Source organism: Cynocephalus volans, chromosome X, assembly GCF_027409185.1.
Source record: "Cynocephalus volans isolate mCynVol1 chromosome X, mCynVol1.pri, whole genome shotgun sequence".
Classification (NCBI taxonomy): domain Eukaryota; kingdom Metazoa; phylum Chordata; class Mammalia; order Dermoptera; family Cynocephalidae; genus Cynocephalus; species Cynocephalus volans.
Genome location: NC_084478.1, coordinates 136,655,586 through 136,675,340, shown reverse-complemented (window position 1 = coordinate 136,675,340; position 19,755 = coordinate 136,655,586). Strand labels below are relative to the sequence as shown.

At 34.7% G+C, this 19,755-nt stretch overlaps 1 protein-coding gene across 8 annotated transcripts in view; it reads left to right on the top strand.

The window, feature by feature from the left end:
• The window catches only part of THOC2 (THO complex subunit 2), a 125,658-nt gene that overhangs the window by 46,900 nt on the left and 59,003 nt on the right, over positions 1–19,755 (top strand). For all 8 annotated transcript variants that reach the window (XM_063083308.1, XM_063083313.1, XM_063083310.1 and 5 more), the window contains exons 7-11: positions 89–222; positions 9,197–9,363; positions 15,490–15,582; positions 18,503–18,658; positions 19,262–19,434. In XM_063083308.1, the coding sequence (XP_062939378.1) occupies positions 89–222; positions 9,197–9,363; positions 15,490–15,582; positions 18,503–18,658; positions 19,262–19,434 (723 nt within the window). The remainder of the gene's footprint in view (positions 1–88; positions 223–9,196; positions 9,364–15,489; positions 15,583–18,502; positions 18,659–19,261; positions 19,435–19,755) is intronic.

Sequence of the window (19,755 nt, the reverse complement as noted above, 5' to 3'; positions counted from 1 at the left end):
AACTATTCTTGTGATTGTTGTAAGTTAGAGATAAGAACATTTTGTGAATTGAAATTAATTTTATTTCCTTAATGATATCTGATTTCAGTTATAAGCAGCAAAAATTCAATTTGTTAAGAGAAGAGAATGAAGGTTATGCCAAGCTGATTGCTGAATTGGGGCAAGATTTATCTGGAAACGTTACTAGTGATTTAATCTTAGAAAATATCAAATCTTTAATAGGTAAGACATATCTATATAGTATGTGTTATTAACATAGGACGGTTTTTTAACTGTTGGAGAATATCCATAAAGACAAAGTGAGTACAATCTATATAATTTTTTTAAATCAAGAAATGAGAGAAATGTCTAGCTTCTACATTGAATATTTTATCATTAATTTAAAAATTTAGCATGATATTTATGAGAAATCGTTTTGTCATTGTTACCTGTGTTTATGTTAACTCCTGCTCTCTTTAGTATTTCTAATTTTAATTAAGTATTTCTCAGTCATTTTATAGAGGTATATTAGTCTGTTTCTGTTGCTTATAAAAAAAATACCTGGAACTGGGTAATTTATAAAGACAACAAAATTTATTGCTTATAGTTTTGGAGGCTGGGAAGACCAAAGTCCAGGGAACACGTCTGGTGAAGGTCTTAGTTGTGACAGTGACTCAGGGGTCTCACATGGCAGAATGGTGGAGCAGACAGAGAGACTAATTTGCTCATTCACTCTTCTTTTAAAGCCACCAAAACCACTCCCATTATTCTGAGAATGGATCAATCCATTCACGATGGTATAGTCCTCACAATCCAATCACCTCTTCAAGGCCCCACCTTTCATTTACTGTAATAGGATTTCTCACTCTCTTAACAGTCACAGTGGGGATCAAGCTTCTAGTGTATAAAACTTGGAGGACACAATTCAATCCATATCAAGAGAAGAGAAAAGAAGCAAATGTGAATAATAAATCTTTAGTGAACTCTCGAAATCTGGATATGTTTAATTCTTGTGAGCTTGATTTTAAAAATACCTTTACAAGGAACTTTGGTGCACATCTTATTTTATCTTTATAATAGCTTCTTAAAGTAAGTGCAGAAGATATTTGCAAACGTGTAACAGGTAGGAAAGTGTTATTCTCCCCACCTTTTAAATAGAATTTCGGAAGCATTATTTTTTTTTTTATTTGCATTGAGCATTTGGAGGAAGTAGTTGACTTCTATAGAAAGTGAATGAATGGTAGAAAAATAAGGTAATCCTGATTTTCCAAGGGTGAAAGAATTTTTGTTATTATTTGTTCGGTGTGCTATCTTAGGGAAGATTTTGTAACACCTTTGTGTCTCAGGTTTTAAGACCTGCCAGAGAAGTCATATTTCCTGCCTCACTGGTTATATTTTAAGGGGGTGATTATCTTCAGCTTCTGGGTTCTTTCGCTTAGTTTTTAGAGTTTATATATGGCTAAGAAAGAGAAAGGAGGTGTCTGAATCCTTATGTTCTTCCTTGGAAGAACCCAAATAAAACTATATTTACTGTAGTCATCCTTGTTCTTAGCTTAGGCTTTTGGTGACCAACAAGTATAGAAGGTTAAAGTAGCTTTAAGTTTAAATTTACCCCTTTTTTGAAGTTAGTCTAGTTCTGGCAGCTGATCTACTTTCTTTGCTACTTCCTCTTGTTGTCAATTTAACATCAAGACAGGTAGCCCCTTAGGGCTGCAGGATTCTTGCTTACCTGTGTGGCAGTGATCCATTTGAAAAAATCCTCCTAGAGGGATGACTTTTTATTCTTTCCAGGGTAGGCTCTACATTTTTCCTGAAGTGTTTTTTAATCTAGCTTGAGAAGCTTGTTCAGTACTGCTTTGCTGGTTTGTCTTTCTATGTATCCTTTCATGTACTTAAGATAGTATTCCCCACATAAAAATTCTGTGCTATGTAAGTTCCTCAATTGTTTTTTGTTTTTTACTTTATTTCCTTTTTTGTTGACATCTCTGTTTCTTCTTTTTATTGTCCTTGTGAGTTTACACCTTTTTATTCCTTTGCTATTTTGGGAACTTTCAATGAGGGGTTTTCCTAAAGGCATGCTTTTATCTAATTGGAAAATGTACACTACTTACTCTTCTTGAACTTTGCTTTTAGAGAATAGGTTATGTTACTATCTCTGAAGAACAATGTGACAGTCACACCTGCTAGCTCATAACACAACATGAGTATTCCATGAGTATAAACAGTTTGATTTGTTGGGCTAAATCTCTGTTCTAACCCATCATGCATATGATGAAGCATGCTAGGCCAGAAGCACTCAAATGTCATCTTCCCAGTGAAGCCTTTCCTGGCCACCCCTGTCAACACTCTCTACTGTTCCTGATTATTTTTTTTCTTAGCACTTATTACCGTATAATATACTATGTATTTTATCCCTCCTCAACCCGCTACTGGAATGTAAGCTCTATAAGGACAGGGTTTTTTGTTTTTTGTCTGTTTTATTTCGTTCCTTTGCCTCAGTGCCTGGTGTGTAAGTGCTAAATAAATGCGGGGTGAAAAACAAGTGAATCTTTCCCCTTTCTTGTATAGTTTATAGGGATTCTTAGCCTCTTTTCTCTGACATGGAGGATTTTAGAAAGTTCATCTCTCTGGTTCAGTGTTTGTGATAGATGACCTCTCCCTCCCACCAGTTGTCTGAGAAAGGAACATTTCCTTGATGTGAAAATTAAGGTTAAGACTTAATTCCAATGAGTATTCTTTCACTGTTAGAATTTATTGGATTCTCTTTCAACACAAACTCCATCCAGACCTCGTCTCATCTTGCCAGAACAGCTCACTAACACAGTATCCTATTTTTCATGACATCTTTGGATGGATTTCTCTGTGTTTATTCCCATTGTTTTCTTTTTAAGAGCAATTTAGAGAGGTAATACATCATAGAAAAGTGTTTCAGGCCTGATCTCCTTCACCAGCCATTGTCAGAAACTGATACCTAGTTTGAAAGGAATGTGTTTTAGGTGCTCTTACATTTAGAGTACTTGATCCGGTCAGGAGAAATCCTTATTTATCATCCTGTAGTTAAAAGACAGTTATTTCCTCCCTAAAAGATTCTGGCACATCAAAATGTTTGTCCTGTCAGATAGTCTGGGGCTATTTACTGCATGAGCAAGCAAGGAAGGAGAGTCTGCATGGTGGTTGTGATCTCAAGTCTGACACTAAATTTGAATAATTTATTAAATATGAATGAATAGTGATTAGGAGACTCTTGAGCTACCAAGTCATAGACCCCATATAAGTGGCCCTTGCATCAAGATGGCAAAAAGCATCTTTTAGAAATAAGAAGAAAGGATATCAAGAGATGGTGGACTCTTTCAATTGCTGAAGTAAACTATAAATACTCTACTCTTGGGTGCCCTTCAAAAAATCAAAACATCATGTTCTACACCTTAAATATATATAGTAAAAAAAAAAAGTGATTGTCAGGTATTCTTTCTATTCTTCTAAAACAATGATCAGAAAACTTTTTCTGTAAAGGGCAAGGTACTGTATATTTTCTGGCTTTGTGGGTCATATGGTTTCTGTTACAGCTACTCAACTCTGCCATTATAGTGTGAAAGCAGCCATAGATAGTATGTAAATAAATGAGTGTGATGTGTGACTGTGTTCCAAAAAAACTTTATTTACAAAAATAGCCAAATGGATTTAACCCACAGGCCACAAAGTTTGCTGATCCCTGCTCTCAATCAAAAGTTCTGGCTAAAAACTAGTCATGGATCTAGCTTACTAGTTTACTAGTTCTGGAGAGTGAAAATGATTCTTCCTGGTTTTGGGTTTAGTGATCCAGAATCTTTTTGGCCTGGGCCCTAACCTGTACTTTCTCTCCCAGAATCAGAACTCTCTTCATCAGACCTTGAGACCTTCATTTGTTACCTAGCGTCCAAGGTTATAGGTTTGGCTGGGGAAGGGTAGGATGAGGATCTTTGCCTCTTTGATTACACAAATCCTCTTGGTTGCTTGTCATGTGACCAGAGAAACATTAAAAACAAAATAAAACTGCAAGCCAAATAATTTTATTCTTGGTCACATATGGACATACGTATTCTTGGACGCATTTTATTCTTGGACACAATGTCCCATAATAGGCATTTAACCTCTTGGACTACATTATTTTGAGTGTACTTACTATTTTGTCTTTGAATCAATCTGAATATAAGTTTCCTTCAGCCTGTATGCATCTTAACATTGTGTCAACTTTCTCCTATCCCTTTGAAAGGGAAACCAGTTGGCTACCTCCTTTATCTAAAAAGTTTTGCTCTGTTGAAGTTTCTTTACTATATGTTAGAAGTTTTTTCCCTCCTGCTGTGAAAAAGACAGCAAAATTGGTGTTCTCAAGCATAGGTTTTTTTTTTTCTTCTTTCTTTCTTTCTTTCTCTCTCTCTCTCTATTTCTTTCTCTCTTTCTTACTTTCTATCACACCTTTATTTTGTTAGGCGCATTATTCTGCATCTAGGTTCATTGGTTCTTTTTATTTAAATTCATTTGTTTCATTGTACATGTTTACGGGGTACATTTTGTTGTTTTAAAACATGTATATATTATATAATGATCTAATCAGAATAGTTCATGTCTGTCACTTAAACATTTATCATTTCTTTGTGACGGTTCATTGGTTCTTGCCTTGAGATGTACAGTTTTTGCAAATATTATTTCTTAGAAATGGTCTAGCAAAGATTTTTATTAGCCTGCTTCTAAAGGAATTTTTTCTAGATGCCAGATCATTTCCTTTTGTTAAAAACATGGTTTTTCTTTGTCTCCTAAGATCCTTTCTTTCAGGAACATGATAGTTGAGGCTGTAATTCTGTTTTCTTGCCTAAAGTATATAGGCTGGACATCTCTCCCAGCCATGTTTACAATTTTACCTTGGTCTTTTATTTTCCTGTTAAGAATCTCAATTTGGCCTATTCCTACAACAGCAATTGTCAGTAAAATCATATTTCTTGCTTCTAATTATAGTCGCTTTAATATATTGGCCTTCTTGTCCGTCTTTGAGGAAATACCAGCTAGTTTTCAGTGCGTTTCTTCAAAGATATATCATTCAAAAGGTTTGAACTCTCCTCAAGGGTATGGGAGGTGTTTTTTATTAATCTCTGTATCACAAGCACCTGGCACATAGTCAGCAGTTATTTAATATTTATCTTTAATTTTATTTATATTTATTTTTGTGGTGTGCAGTGTGTTGTGTCAATACATGCATATACTGCACAATGATTCACTTAAGGCAGATAGCACAGTTTTGTCCCTGTTAGTATACTCCTTCTCTTTCCCGCCACCCCACTCCCAGCCTCTGGTAAGCATTTAATATTTATTTAAATGAAGGAATGAATCCATGTCCATTTACAGGTCTTCCATTTCTTCATTTTCCCACTTGTTCGCTTCCAGTATGGTTCCCCGTTTGTTCCTCAAAAGGCATAAAGGCATTGTATGTGTGTATATGTGTGTGTGTGTGTGTATGTATTAATGTAGCTGGTGGTAGAGGTAGGGAGCTAGGGTTATGATCTTTCTCAAGATCACATGACTATTGATGCCTGGGCTGGACAAAAGCCTTTTTATTTTTTATGTTTTAAATTTTTTATTGACCAAAGCATCTTTCTAAGATGCTTGAACACAAGAGTGCCTGTGTTCTACCACAGCTGCAATTAGGAAAAAAATATTTTTTTGATATTCAAGCTTACTGATTCTTACTAGAATCTTACTGTATATGAAATAGCTTAACTGTTTAACTGTTTCTTAACAGCTTAACTGTTTCTGAACCTTTTGTTTGCCTGCCTTTTCCATGTTGTGGATGGAATTGATTGGACTAACTTATGGCTCCTGAGATATTTAATAGAAAACACATAAGCCAGTTTTCCTTTTGTGAAAGATGCAAAGGTTGATATGTTATAAATAAAAGTGCATACCTCTTGTTCTAGATTACTGCTTTAAATTGCACCTAGAATGAAATGGGTAGTTGACAGTATAGATAACTTATAGGATAACCTCCTTTGAGTAATACTGTTAAATAAAACATAATGTTAGTGGTTCAGGTTTCATTAAGCTCATTGAAAATGTAAACTTCAAAGCATTGTGAATGAAAAACTTAGAAGATTTCCATCTAACGTGTTGCTGTTCTAGTGATTATTCACAAGTGTTGTGTATGTAGCATAGTGGGTAATTATACACTAGCCGGTTTTTCAAAATTTTATTCAGTGTCTCTCTTGTCGTCTGTGAGTGTTATTCATTTTTATTTAGTAATTTAATTTTTATACTTAGTAAATATAGAAGTTATAAATTGGAGAATTTGCTAGATCTTAGTTTCATAATCTATTGTTGTTAGCATTACAGTAATTTGGAGGCATTTTCCAGCTTTGTTCAGGCATAATGTACAATAAACTGTACATATCTAAAGTGTACAGTTTGAGTTTTAACATGGTATACATCTGTGACATCACTACAAACAAGATAATGCACACTCCTGTTATTCTCCCTCAAATTTCCTCTTGCCCCTTTGTATTTATTCCCCCACGTCCCCCATTTCCCTTTCCTCGGGCAACCGTGGGTCTGCTCTCTGGCACTGTAGATTAGTTTGCCTTTTCTAGAATTCTTCTATAAATGCAGTCATACAGTGGGTATTCTTTTCTGGTCTGATTTATTTCATTCAGCATAATTATTTTGTGATTCTCCCATGTTATAGCCTTTATCAATAGTTTTTTCCTTTTTATTGCTGAGTAGTATTCAATCGTATATGAGGGTACTTCAGAAAGTTTGTGGAAAAATGGAATTAAAAGATAATACAAATCTTTTCATGAACTTTTTGAAGATCCCTCAAATAGTACAGTTATAGTATACTAAAATTTGTTTATTCATTCATATGTTGATGGACATTTGGGAGTGTTTCATATTACAAATAAAGCTTCTATATTAGTCCGTTTTTGTTGCTTATAACAAAATACACGGAACTGGGTAATTTATAAAGAAAGTGAAACTTATTGTTTATGGTTTTGGAGGCTGGGCAGTCCACAGTGCAGGGAACACATCTGGTGAGGCTCTTGGTGGTAGTGACAGTGACCAGGGGTCTCACATGGCAGAAAATGGAAGAGCAGAGAGAGACTGTTTCTCATGTGCTCTTCTTTTAAAGCCCTCAGAACCACACCCCTGGCCACCATTTTTAATCCATTCACTATGGCATGGTCCTACAGTCTAATCAACTCTTCAAGGCCCCACCTTTCAATTACCATAATAGGATTTCCCACCCTCAACAGTAACAGTGGGAATTAAGCTTCTAATATATGAACTTTGGGAACACAATTTGATTAATCCACAACAGCTGCTATGAACATTTGTGCATAAGTCTTTGCATTGACATAGACATTTATTTCTCTTGGGTAAATACCTAGGAATGGAATGCCTGGGTTATATGGTAGGTGTAAGTTTAACTTTTAAAGGAATGGTTAGTTTTACAAAGTGTTTGTACTATTTTACATTCTCACCAACAGCATTTAAATATTGTAAATGCTGTTTTGGAGTCACTTTTACATTGATAGGCCATCCTTTTTGGAGCTATAGGGGGAGGCAAAATATTTAGAAATTTTCTTCCCAGAACTTTAGGGAAACAACTTTTTGGAGAATTTATGAAAATCTGGAGCTCTTTTCAGTAAGACATGGTCACTGCTTTAGTTTTTCTTTTCCTTAATATGAGAAATGGGAGAAAATGTTTTACTAAATTTGGATCTTATAAAAAGAGGAAAAAAATACTTGGATTTGGAGGATATAGTTTTCTGAGTGATTGCTAAGATACTGTGGAACAGACATTAGTTTTACATTTAACGTAAGTGTGTAGTTAATAGAAGTAACCTTGGAGATCTCTTACAAAAGGGTGGCAGGAATAGATTATGTAAGAATTTTCTTGGAAAAATCTTCTAAGTCATCCATAAGATACAAGTGTTTAGACTTAACATTGTTGTTCTTTTATCTTCCAGCATTAGAAGAAATCAGTGTTTATTTGCTTGACCTATGAAGTGGTTAGCTTGCATTTAGGGCCCATGTCTAATGAAAAATACATAATTTAAAATACTAGAATCTCATTGAGCTTGATGCAAGGCATATGGGAACTGACATAAACTGAGGGAACAGGAGAGTGATACCTCATGCTCACTCTGGGTCACAAGCATTTGTTTTATTGAGAGGAATGGTGTGTAGAATTGCCTATATCATTTAAATGATTTCTCTCTCTTTTTTTTTACTGTGTGTAAATGGTTGAATTCTTATAACTTAAATGTACAATAATGGGACTGCACTATAAAATAATTATGTTAATAGCTGAAGCTGAATGCATATAGAGTTAATAATATGTTAAGAGTAGGGTGGTTGGTAGGAATGTTTATTAAATCTATGTCCATTGGCCCTTTTTAGTTCCTCCTAGGAGATGAGCAAGGATAAGTAGTCATGAACACCTATTCAGTATTTCTGTCCCTTCCTTTTCCTACTCTCCCTAGGTTGTCTGTTTTCTTTGTTCTCTGTTTGCTTGTGTCATCTATACTTCTTTGTTATGTCCCCAACTCCCTTGGTATTCTCTGATCTCTTTAGTATCAGTAGTATACCACTTTTTCCTTTAGAATGCTACAAAAAACCATGAATATAAATCAGTGGTATAGCTATATGTTGTAGCTCTGTTGTATATGTAAGATAAACTAAAAATGATTCTAAAAATGATGGTCCACTCTCACGAACCTGAACTTTTATCTGTCTATCAACATTCTAAATACTAATACCTAAAACATTATAAAAATCCCTTTAGTTGCCTAACTTGTAAAGTGCATTGTTTGATTTTCATATTTTGCTAAGAATTAATAATGTGGGTCTCTTTCACTAGCCTTGAGTAATCAGGAACTGAAGAGACAGAGTGGCATAGAAGGATGTTTACTTGACTAGTGTCACAGGTCCTGGGCTTGAGTCCCAGGCCTGTCGTTAACCCACTCGGTGATCCTGGGCAAGTCACATTCTCATTTGTAAATGTGTAGAGTGGATTTTATGATCTTGAAAGTTATGCAGATTTCCCTTGGGGGAGGGACATAAATTTATAAAAGAAGTTGTTTTTAAAAACATTTTAATCTTGCTATATAAGTTATCTCTGAAAATTAATGGCTTTACTAGAAATGATGTATAATCACTTTTGAATTTGTGTATATCTCATCTGTTGCAGGATGCTTTAATCTGGATCCCAATAGAGTTTTGGATGTCATTTTAGAAGTGTTTGAATGCAGGCCAGAACATGATGACTTTTTTATATCTTTATTAGAATCTTACATGAGTATGTGTGAACCGCAAACACTGTGTCATATTCTTGGGTTCAAATTCAAGTTTTACCAGGTAAGAAAACTTGTGTGTATATATATATATTAATTTCATAATTTTATATGTATAATTTAGTTTGAGTTTTATTTGTAAATTATTGTTTTTAGCTCAGACATTTTAGCAGAGGAAATAGATAAATGGATAGCTAACAATGTGATGTTATAAATACTATATTAACAGTATGAATGATGTGATGTGACAGCCTAGAGGAAAGTATAATTAATTTTTGCGTCAGGGAATTCTTTATAGATGTAACCTTTTTTTAACCTGGTCTTTGAAGGATGAGTAGGAGTTCATTGAGAGTTTTCTATGCAGGAGTAACAAACAGTCTGAGAATGAAGATGTGGTGGTGTGATATACATAACAGATCGAAGGAATGGTCCCTAGTCTGATATGGCTGGATTGTAAGATGAGAAAAGAAAGCACAGGAAATGAAGTTGGAAAAGTAGGTGTGCTTTAGGTTGTCATAGGCCTTGAATACTGTGTTAAGAGTTAGAATTTTATTGTATCTACAAGGGCTATTTGAATTTTTTATGGATGTGAATGAATACTTGAGGTATATCTTACATCATTTTTCACTTACGCCACTACAGTAGCTATCAAGCTAATCTATGTCTGTGATTATTTCTCTTTCAATTCATCTGTAATATTGCTACTGTTTCTTTCTAAAAGAGATCTGACTGTGGTACTTCACTGCAAAAACCTTTACTGTAGGAAGAAGTTCAAACTTCTAAATGTGACAGAAAGAGCTCTTCATGATGTGGCACTGTTCTTTCTTTCCACCAAAATCTTTGGTCATTTTTTTCTTAAATATAATACTCTAGTCATATCAAATGACTCGCCATTTCCTGAATTTAGGTATAGAGATTGCTATGAACCTTTGTTCATGCAGTTCCTTATAACTGGAAAACCGTTCTTACCCAACTCTCTCACTTCTCTTTTCTTTATCTTGTGAACTCTTATTTATTCTTTGAGATCAAGTGCTACTTGCTTTGTAAAGTCTTAGCTGACACTTCACTCATGCAGAATTAGACACTTCTTAGTCTGTAGTCTCATAATACTTGATACATACTTTTTACACATACCAGGTTATGTTAGGATAAACTGTGTCTATCTCCTTTGCCAGATTGTGAGCTACATAGGTCAGGTTCTGTGTTGTACTATTTTTTGTGGATTAGTTTACTGCTTAGCCTATAGTAAATGCTCACCAATTGTAAGTGAGTAATCTATGTTTTAGGGAGATAATTCTCTTGATGGCATGGAGGATTTTAATGTAATGTAGCCTCCACTGTCCTTTTGGTATAGCTTTGCTAATTTGTTTACTTGCCTGGGTTAATCAGCTAATCACATCATACTCATTCATTCATCGAGTGTTTATGATAGACTGTTGCTTTGCTAGGCCCTGAGGGTACTCATGTGAAGAGGAGAGCCTATTCCTGTCCTCTTGGAGCTCAAGTTCAGGATAAGAGGATTCCTTTTAGGATTATCAAGTGATGTATCACCAATTGCCTCTGTTTATCTTTTATTTTCCATTCTATGGGATACTCCAAAAGACAGAACAGAAAGCATATTAGAGTTTAAAAGCATATTGCCTTTTGAGACCAAACATGGCCCATGGTAGGGTTTTTAGGCAAGAGCACTACACCTTTGTTCAAAACTTAGCAAAGGCAGCCCGTTCCTTTTCCTACTAGCAGCCAGAGAGTTAGAGAAAGACAGGTTCAAGTATTCCATCAGATATCAACAGGTACCATAATTGCTTTGAGTTTGAGAATATGAAGCCAACTGCTGAAGTGACAGAGTAGCTGAGATTTTACTTGGGCATGATTAATTAGAATATAGATTAGGGCTTTGGAGACTGTAGGTTTCAGAGCATACCACAGTGAATAATGATAACCTGTTGTATAACATCAAGTTGATTGTGAATTTTAGAATTAAAAGTCTTTTTATATGAAAATATTTCTTGTATCATTTTTTTGAGCGGAATTTAAATATACCTGGGAGGAGGGATTGACAATATTTGAATAATCCTTTTTTTGTAGATAATAAGTACTTTTCTTATATAAGAAATACCCAGCCAAGAAATACTCAATTTAGAAATAACCTGTTCTTTGAAAGAGAACATGTTGCTCTGTGTAATACCATTCCCTTGTTTATATTGCCAGAGCTACCTGGTTGTGAAAATTTGTAGTCAGAAGGGCCACTGATGGTAGGGGAGGAAATGTCAGAGATTTTAAATAATTTGTGGTCTGCAAGGTAAAGTAAGGAAAGCTACGAAAATCAAGATCTACTTAGGGGATGTAGTCTTGGGAGTTGGCTTCCAGGCATGTATGGTCAGCCTATGAACACAGATTTCAGTGGCCATATATGACAAAGAATACAGACTTTACCAAAATAACTTAGAAAAGTCACTAAACATGCAAACAGTAATAATCCAGAACAAGCATTATTAACAAATCCCTGGGGAGGGGTGCAAATCTGATTTCCAGAGTTGTCACATAATATTCAACATGCTCAGTTTTCAACAAGAAATAATGAGGCACGTGAAGAAACAAGATATGGCTCATTGACAGGAAAAAAGAAATTAATAGAAACTGTCCCTGAGGGAGTCAAGCCAGTGGACTTAATAGATAAAGAATTTAAATCAATAATCCTAAATATGCTTGTGAGCTAAAGGAAACCACGGGAATGCTATCTCACTAAACAGAGAACATCAATGAGAAAGAGAGAAATTTTGGAGTTGAAAAGTACAGTAACTGAAATGAAAAATTCACTAGAGATTTAAGCAAGCAGAAGAAATAATCAGCTGACATGATAAGTCAATTGAAATTATACAGTCTGAGGAAGAGGAAGAGGGAAAAAATGGAGAAAAATGAACTAAGTCTAATAGGACATCATCAGGTATACCAATATATGCATCTTGAGAGCTTTAGAGGGAGAGGAGAGAGAGAAATAGACAAAAAGAACATTTGAAGAAATAATGGTTGAAAACTTCCTAAATTTGGTGAAAGATATGAATCTACACATCTAAGAAGCTCAATGAATACCAAGCAGTATATACTCAAAGAGTTGCTGAAAGTCAAAGCCAAAGAATGAGTATTGAAAACAGCAAGAGAGAGACACCCATCAGTATAGGAGATCCTCAGTAAAATTAACAGCCAATTTTTCTTCAGAAACCACAGAAACCAGAAGGCAAGTGAGATGGCATATTTAAAGTGATTAAAGAAAAAAACTGCCAACCAAGAATTCTGTATCTGGCAAACTATCCTTCAAAAATGAGAAAGTAAGCAATTCACAGATAAACGAAGCTGAGGGAGTTGCTAATAGTCCTGACCTACAATAAATGTTAGAGTCCTTCATGCTAAAATGAAACGACACTAGACAGTAACTTGAAGCCATATGAAGAAATAAAGAACACTGGTAAAGGTAACCACGTAGGTAAAATATAAAAGCCAGTATTACTGTATTTTTGGTTTGTAATTCCTTTTTTCCCCCTATATGATTTAAAAGAGAAAGGCAAAAAACAATAATTTAAGTCTCTTAAATGACACATTATGTTTAAAGATATAATTTGTGACTAACAAGGGGAGGGAAAGAGAGATATATCGGTGCGGAGTTATTTATAGCAACTTAGCTATTAAAGCTAAGTTGTTATTAATTCAAACTAGGCTGTTATAAGTTTAAAATGTTAATAATAATATGCAAGGTAACCACTAAGAAAATAACTAAAAAATAAACAGAAAAAAGAAGGAGAAGGGAATCAAAATGATACACAAAAAAATCAAACACAAGAGAAGACAGTAATGGAGGAAATGAGGAACAAAAAATATATGACAAATAGAAAACAAATAGCAAAAATGACAGAAGTCCGTTTTTATCAGTAATTAATTAAATAATGAATAGATTAAACACACTAATTAAAAGGCATAGTTTGGCAGCATGTATAAAAACATGATCCAGCTGTGTGCTGAGTATAAGAAACTCGCTTTAGATCCAGAGAAACATAACTTGAAAGTGAAAGTATGGAAAGAGGTATTTCATGCAAGCAGTGTGTAGGAGACAGATGGGGAGGCTATATTTATATCGGACAAAATAGATTTTGAGACAAAAATTTTTACAAAAGACAAGGAATTATGTATTGATAAAATGGACAGCCTCTGAGGAATATATAACAGTTAGAAACATGTATGCAGCAAACAACAGAGCCCCAAAGTATATGAAGCAAACATTGATATAATTGAAGGGAAAATAGTTTTATAATAATCATTGATGGTTAGAACACTAGACAAAAGATTAATAAGGAAATAGAAGACTTTAACAACATTATAAACCAATTATACCTAACAAATATATAGAACACTCCACCAGACAACAACAGAACACATTCTTTTCAGTGCACATGGAATGTTCTCCAGCATAGACTGTATGTTAGACCACAAAACAAGGCTCAGTTGAAACCATACAAAATGTCTTCTCTGACCATAGGAGAATGAAATTAGATTACAACAATAGTGAGGGGTAGTGAGTGACATGAAATTCAAAGCTGGGAGGGCTTTAGGGAGGATAAAGGGAAAATAGTCTGGAAGCAACAATTGAGAGCCAAGAACTCTCCTACAGCACCTCCAGGCCTGGTAGTGTGAGGGATCTGAGGAAAACAGCTACCATTTAACTGAGTTACAGTGGTAGTGGTATTCTCAAGGTGAGGCAGGCTTTGTTTGAGCATTAAAGTAAAGGAAACCTTTAGAGGAGAGGAGGGATTCTCTATAGGGAGTTTTGCTGAGAATTGATCATGGATTCCAGAGAATTCCATGGAAGTGTTTCAAGAGTGTGGAAAGGTGGGATAGGACAGAGCAGGGATTGTGCAAAACAATATGGGGATCAGAATGTGGGAGTTGACATTTGACCTGGGAGTCTGGGACTTATTTTTGTGACTCATTTAAGCAAGGATAAAGGAAATAATGAAAGTGGTCCTTGTGCATTCAAATCAGGTAGTCGAGGAGAGGCTGTCAGTAAGTTAAATAAGCTTTTTTGAGTTTGATCTGAGACCCTGACCGCCATTTGTTTTTGTAGGAAAATGTTTTCATACTAAATAACCATTTATAAATAAACATTTCAGAGTTAGAAACTGTTGTTAAATTGAAGACTTATCTGTCTTCAATACAGTGAAACAATGCCTTCCTTAAATGATACATATTAGTTTGGTTAACTTCATATTTTATGTACATAATATCCATCACAATTGTGAAAGAAGCCTTACCTACAAAGGTCTCATTTTCAATGGTGTAAAGAATTAGAACACTTTTATTTTATTTATATTTGGCCAGTTAGTTATTACCAGTTATTCTCATTTCATTCTTCCGTTCACTAACCAGTGACCCAAGCAGTTTAAAAATTAGCTTCAATATCCTTGTGTTTTTGTGTAGGGTCCTCATGGCTGGCCTTGAATTGACTTTTTCGTTCTGTATTTTAAAATGTTGATTTATCCACCTGTAATATGTATAGAAACCTGTCTTGAGGGGGAAATCAGCTGACAAGCAGACATATGTAGCAAAAAACCCAAGAAATAAAAGTGTAGGGAGAAAAGTATAAAGCGAATAGATGGTTTTGTACTTCCACATTTGTCAGTCTTGTCTATCTGCATCTCCACTGAGAACTACTTGAAAAAGCAAATTAAGAAAACACACATATAAAGAGAATTGCAGACTAAACGTTATGCAGTGTAAGATCTCACTTATTCTGTTGTCAGATTTTATTCAGATATTAACATGCATTATAAAATGTGTCTTTTTTTTTTTTTTTTTTTTTTGGTGCCTGGCCAATACAGGGGCTGAACCCTGGACCTAGGTGTTATCAGGGGTTATCACCACACTCTAACTAGCTGAACCAACTGGCCAGCCCAAATGTGTCCATTTTTTGAAATTGCTTTCCTTGTGTTTATTCATTAGCTTTTCCAGTGTGAAAAGGGATATTGACATCATAATCTTTGTCCTGAATTCAGACGTTTGATATGATAAGGAAGAGCAACGAAGTGTATTCTTGGCCTAGAGTTATTTGATCTAATTGTTCTTAAATATTGGTGGGTAAAGGACATAATTTTAATTGTACTTTATGCACTAAGTACAAACTTTTCTTTTGTTTTTCAAGGAACCAAATGGTGAGACTCCATCATCTTTATACAGAGTTGCAGCAGTACTTCTACAATTTAATCTTATTGATTTAGATGATCTTTATGTACATGTAAGTCAAGTGGGTGCTAAGAATATTTGGTTGTCTATCCCAGGGGTTGGGAAGAGGAGTAGGCTGCCATGTAGCTGTTCAGTATTGGTTCTAGGTTCTCAAGTCTTATTTTTTAAATTCCTAATACATTATTGCTTTGTGTTGCTTTATAAAGAGAATGAATTTAATTCTTTTTTTTTGGGCAGACTATGGAAATCAAATTCCTTTGATTATAGAAAAGATTACCTTTATAGAATTCAAGGTTGGCTGTGAAGTTCAAGTTCTTAATTATCATGAAGGCATATCCCATGGGGAGAGAGGCCAGGTTTTAACCAATGTAGTTATAGGCTTCTGTATTATATACAAATTATTGGAAATATGGGATTACATAGATGCTTCTTCCTTCTTTCAAAAAATATTAATCTTAGGCATTCAGGATGAATGGGGAACTCTGTTGATATATTTTTATTGTTAGTATATTAAAAAAATTTTTTTGTATGTTTTTACTGGGTAGTAAATGACTACTGTTGTGCTTTTGTTGCTAGATCCAGGATCTAGAAGATTTTGTGATTGTGATAGATGACCTCTGGTTTGGCAGTGATTTAGCCATCAGCTTGATAAAAACTAGGCTTGTTGTGTAGAAATTTCTATTTCGTTAGGTGTTGCATTAGGGTATTTATGAACTTAAAAACAAACCTGTGCAAAGCTTACAATCTTCACTGCCTTTGAAATCACTTTATTACTTCCTTGCGTATCTTTGCATATCATGGCCACAGAGTTGAGCAAAACTTGGTCTCTACCTTGGAAGCAGTCATAGTCCAGCAAGGGAGAAAAAAGTTTTTGCATTATACAATAAGTACTCTATTGGAGGTATTCACAAAGTGCTGTGGAAGCTCAGAGAAGATAGTGACCATATCTGTTTGTGGGGATTCTGGGAAACTTATCCAAACTAGTGATGTTGAACTGGGATCTTGATATATATGAGTAGTGTTATTAAGGCTTAAATAGTGGAAAGCTTTGTAGGTAGAGTTAACTGAGTATAAAGGCAGGAGGTTTGAAAGGGCTTCATTCTCCCCTTAGGGGAACATCAAGAAGTCCAGAGTGTTTGGAGCCTAGGGTGGTATATAGGGGCAATGAAGATGGATAAGTAAGTTGAGGCTAGACTGTGAAGGGCCTAAACTGTGAGGGGCCTTAAGTGACATAGTAAGGAGTCTGGATTTTTCTTTTGGGAGTAGAGAACCATTCAGGATTTAAAGAAGTGATGTACAAACTGAGAATATGGAAAATTGGTCAGAAAAGGGAGAATTTGAAGAAATAAGCATGAGTTTAGAGGCAAATGTAGACTGGCATAACAAATGAAAAGTACAAAAGTGATGGTAGATTTATTACTGATATATTTGAGTTTAACAGTAAATGCAAGTGGACTAAGTGCTCCTGTTCAGATGACGAAGATTGTCACATGGGATTAAAACTAATCAGTTTATTGTTTACATGAGACACAGGTAAAACCTATGGGTAAAGAAATGTTGAAAGTAAAAGGGTGGGGAAAATATACAGGAAAATTATTATTGTTAGATAAAATAGACTTTTTGGTAGACAAAGCGGGTCACTTCATAATAATAAAGTTGTGTTCACTAGGAAGATAAAACAGTTCCAACTTTACGTGCACCTAATAACATATTCTCAACATATGCAAAACCGAAAATTGAGAGAACCATAAGAAGAGTCATACAGTTTGCCCATTAGAGGCAGTTGCAGTAGTCCATGTACAAGATGAGGACCTATGCCAGGCACATAAATAAAGCAATAAAGATGTGTTTGGTTGCCAGGGGAGAGCATACAGAATGAGAAAAAGTCTTGCTTACCTCCTTGCACCAATCCATAGTGACTTTCCTCTCTCCCTCCCTTTTTTTGAGTAATGGGATGAAGTGTACAATATCTATATTGTACTGTATTTTCATTTATTGTTTACTGAGGTTTACTTGCATTAGATGTAGCTACTGAAATAGATTATGCATTTCTAGGGAACAGAACACTTCTTTTATATAGTTCGCTATAGTGCCTAGCAGAAACTACTAAGTAGTGGTTTGTTGGCTGTATTTTTCTTATGTCAGGGTTATTTTATGAAATGTCTACCTTATCCATCTTCTACTCATACAAGGTGGCTGTACTTGAGATACTTGAGTTTTTCATGATGGAGGGTTGACTGTATACATATTACTTTCTCTTTTGCAGTAAACTAGAAACTAGTTTGTTTGTGATTTAAGTCAAGTATGAGGGTACTTCAAAACTTTTGTAGAAAGCTGGCTGATAGCTCAGTTAGAGTGTGGTGCTGAAAATATCAAGGATCCAACACCAAAAAAGTTTGTGGAAAAATAGAATTAAAACATAATACGAATCTTGCCATGAACTTTTGGAAGTACCCTCATAGGTACCTAGGAAATGAAAAGTGTGAGAGATCAAGTTACTAATAATTTTTCTACTTAAGATTTTTTTAGAGGATTCAAATTTATCCCTTAATATAATTTAGTAGCTTACCTCTCCTAAATTAGATCTGTGTGCAATACTTTAATTAGTTTGGAGTTTAGCCTTTAAAGGGGAAATCTAATATTTTTAAAGGAACAGGTACATATTTTCTTGGGTAAACAAGTAAATTAATGGTAAACATCACTGTTGTAGTATTATATTAATTTAGGACCTTCAACAGACAGAAGACATGAAACTTTGAACTTCTATCTGATTTTAAATGGTGTACAAAATTTAGTTACTTAATCCTGTTGAATTATAAGAAAATAACAGAAACTTATTTAGAAGGGAAATCATGGTCATGAATAGGCTAGACATTTACAGTTTTATCAATTGAGAATAGTGTTTGCTGTCTATTAGATGAGCAAGTAGTTAGTATTAGCTGTTTTATGAAACTTTAATGAACTATCTTTAGCTTCTTCCAGCTGATAGCTGTATTATGGATGAACACAAACGAGAAATTGTGGAAGCTAAGCAAATTGTTAGAAAACTTACGATGGTTGTGTTGTCTTCTGAAAAAATTGATGAGCGAGAGAAAGAAAAAGAAAAAGAAGAAGAGAAAGTAGAGAAGGTATATAATTTATTCTAGTAAAATTAACATTGCCTTCTACCTTTAGAATTACGAAATTTAACTTCTAATAGGTAATCAACTTATGGAATTGTAATTTTAAAAAATTTGGATTGTGCTGAAACCTAATTTTTGGAATACTCATTTGCAAAAGTGGTTTTGTTTTTAATCTGAATGGCGTCTTCTCAAAAGAGGCTGGCATATTTTTTTCTTATGTAAATTTCAAAATGTATTCTAAATAAAATCACAAAATGTATTCACTGTATTTGTGCTCTGCATAATAATGTCCCTCATGTCCTAAAGGGATTCTCAAACAAAATGAATGAATCCTAGTTTCCTGTGGTACAATATAGCATTAAGTAGAACTTAATTCCAAGTCTATAAACTGTAATGCCTATGTCTGCTAAACGAAAAAGCAGATCTGGTTTTTTTCAGTAGCTAAAAATCTCGATTGAATTTTCAGGAAAATATTATTTAGTTTCCAATGAATGGCAACTACTTTTGAGGTGCATTGTTGCGTTGTTCAGTTAGCTTAACTTTTTAAGTGAAAAAGTATTTCTTGGTGTCTTTATCCTAAGTATCTTTGCTGTGACTGTTCATTTCTAGCCACCTGACAACCAAAAACTTGGTTTGTTGGAAGCCTTGTTAAAGATCGGTGATTGGCAGCATGCACAGAACATTATGGATCAGATGCCGCCATACTATGCAGCTTCACACAAGCTAATAGCCCTTGCGATTTGCAAGCTTATTCATATAACTATTGAGCCTCTCTACCGAAGGTATGTTCCTGTATATTTTACTAATCATTGAGGTAGAAATAGTTTAGGATTACAGAAAAAAAAATCTGTATATTTATCTTGTCTCTTCAAACCAAACATATATTTTCGTATGATTTATCAAAAGATAAGAACTATTCACAGAGTTTATCAGTCTGATATATATTAATCAGTGACTTGTCTCCCAATGTCTAGACCAGGTATTCTAGAATGAGTGCTTCGGTGTACTCTCAAAACCTATAGGTTAGACTTCTAGATTGGGTTTACTCTGTTGAGAGTGAAAACTCCATTGTTCTGATTTTGACTTTTCCTCCTCTCTCGGGG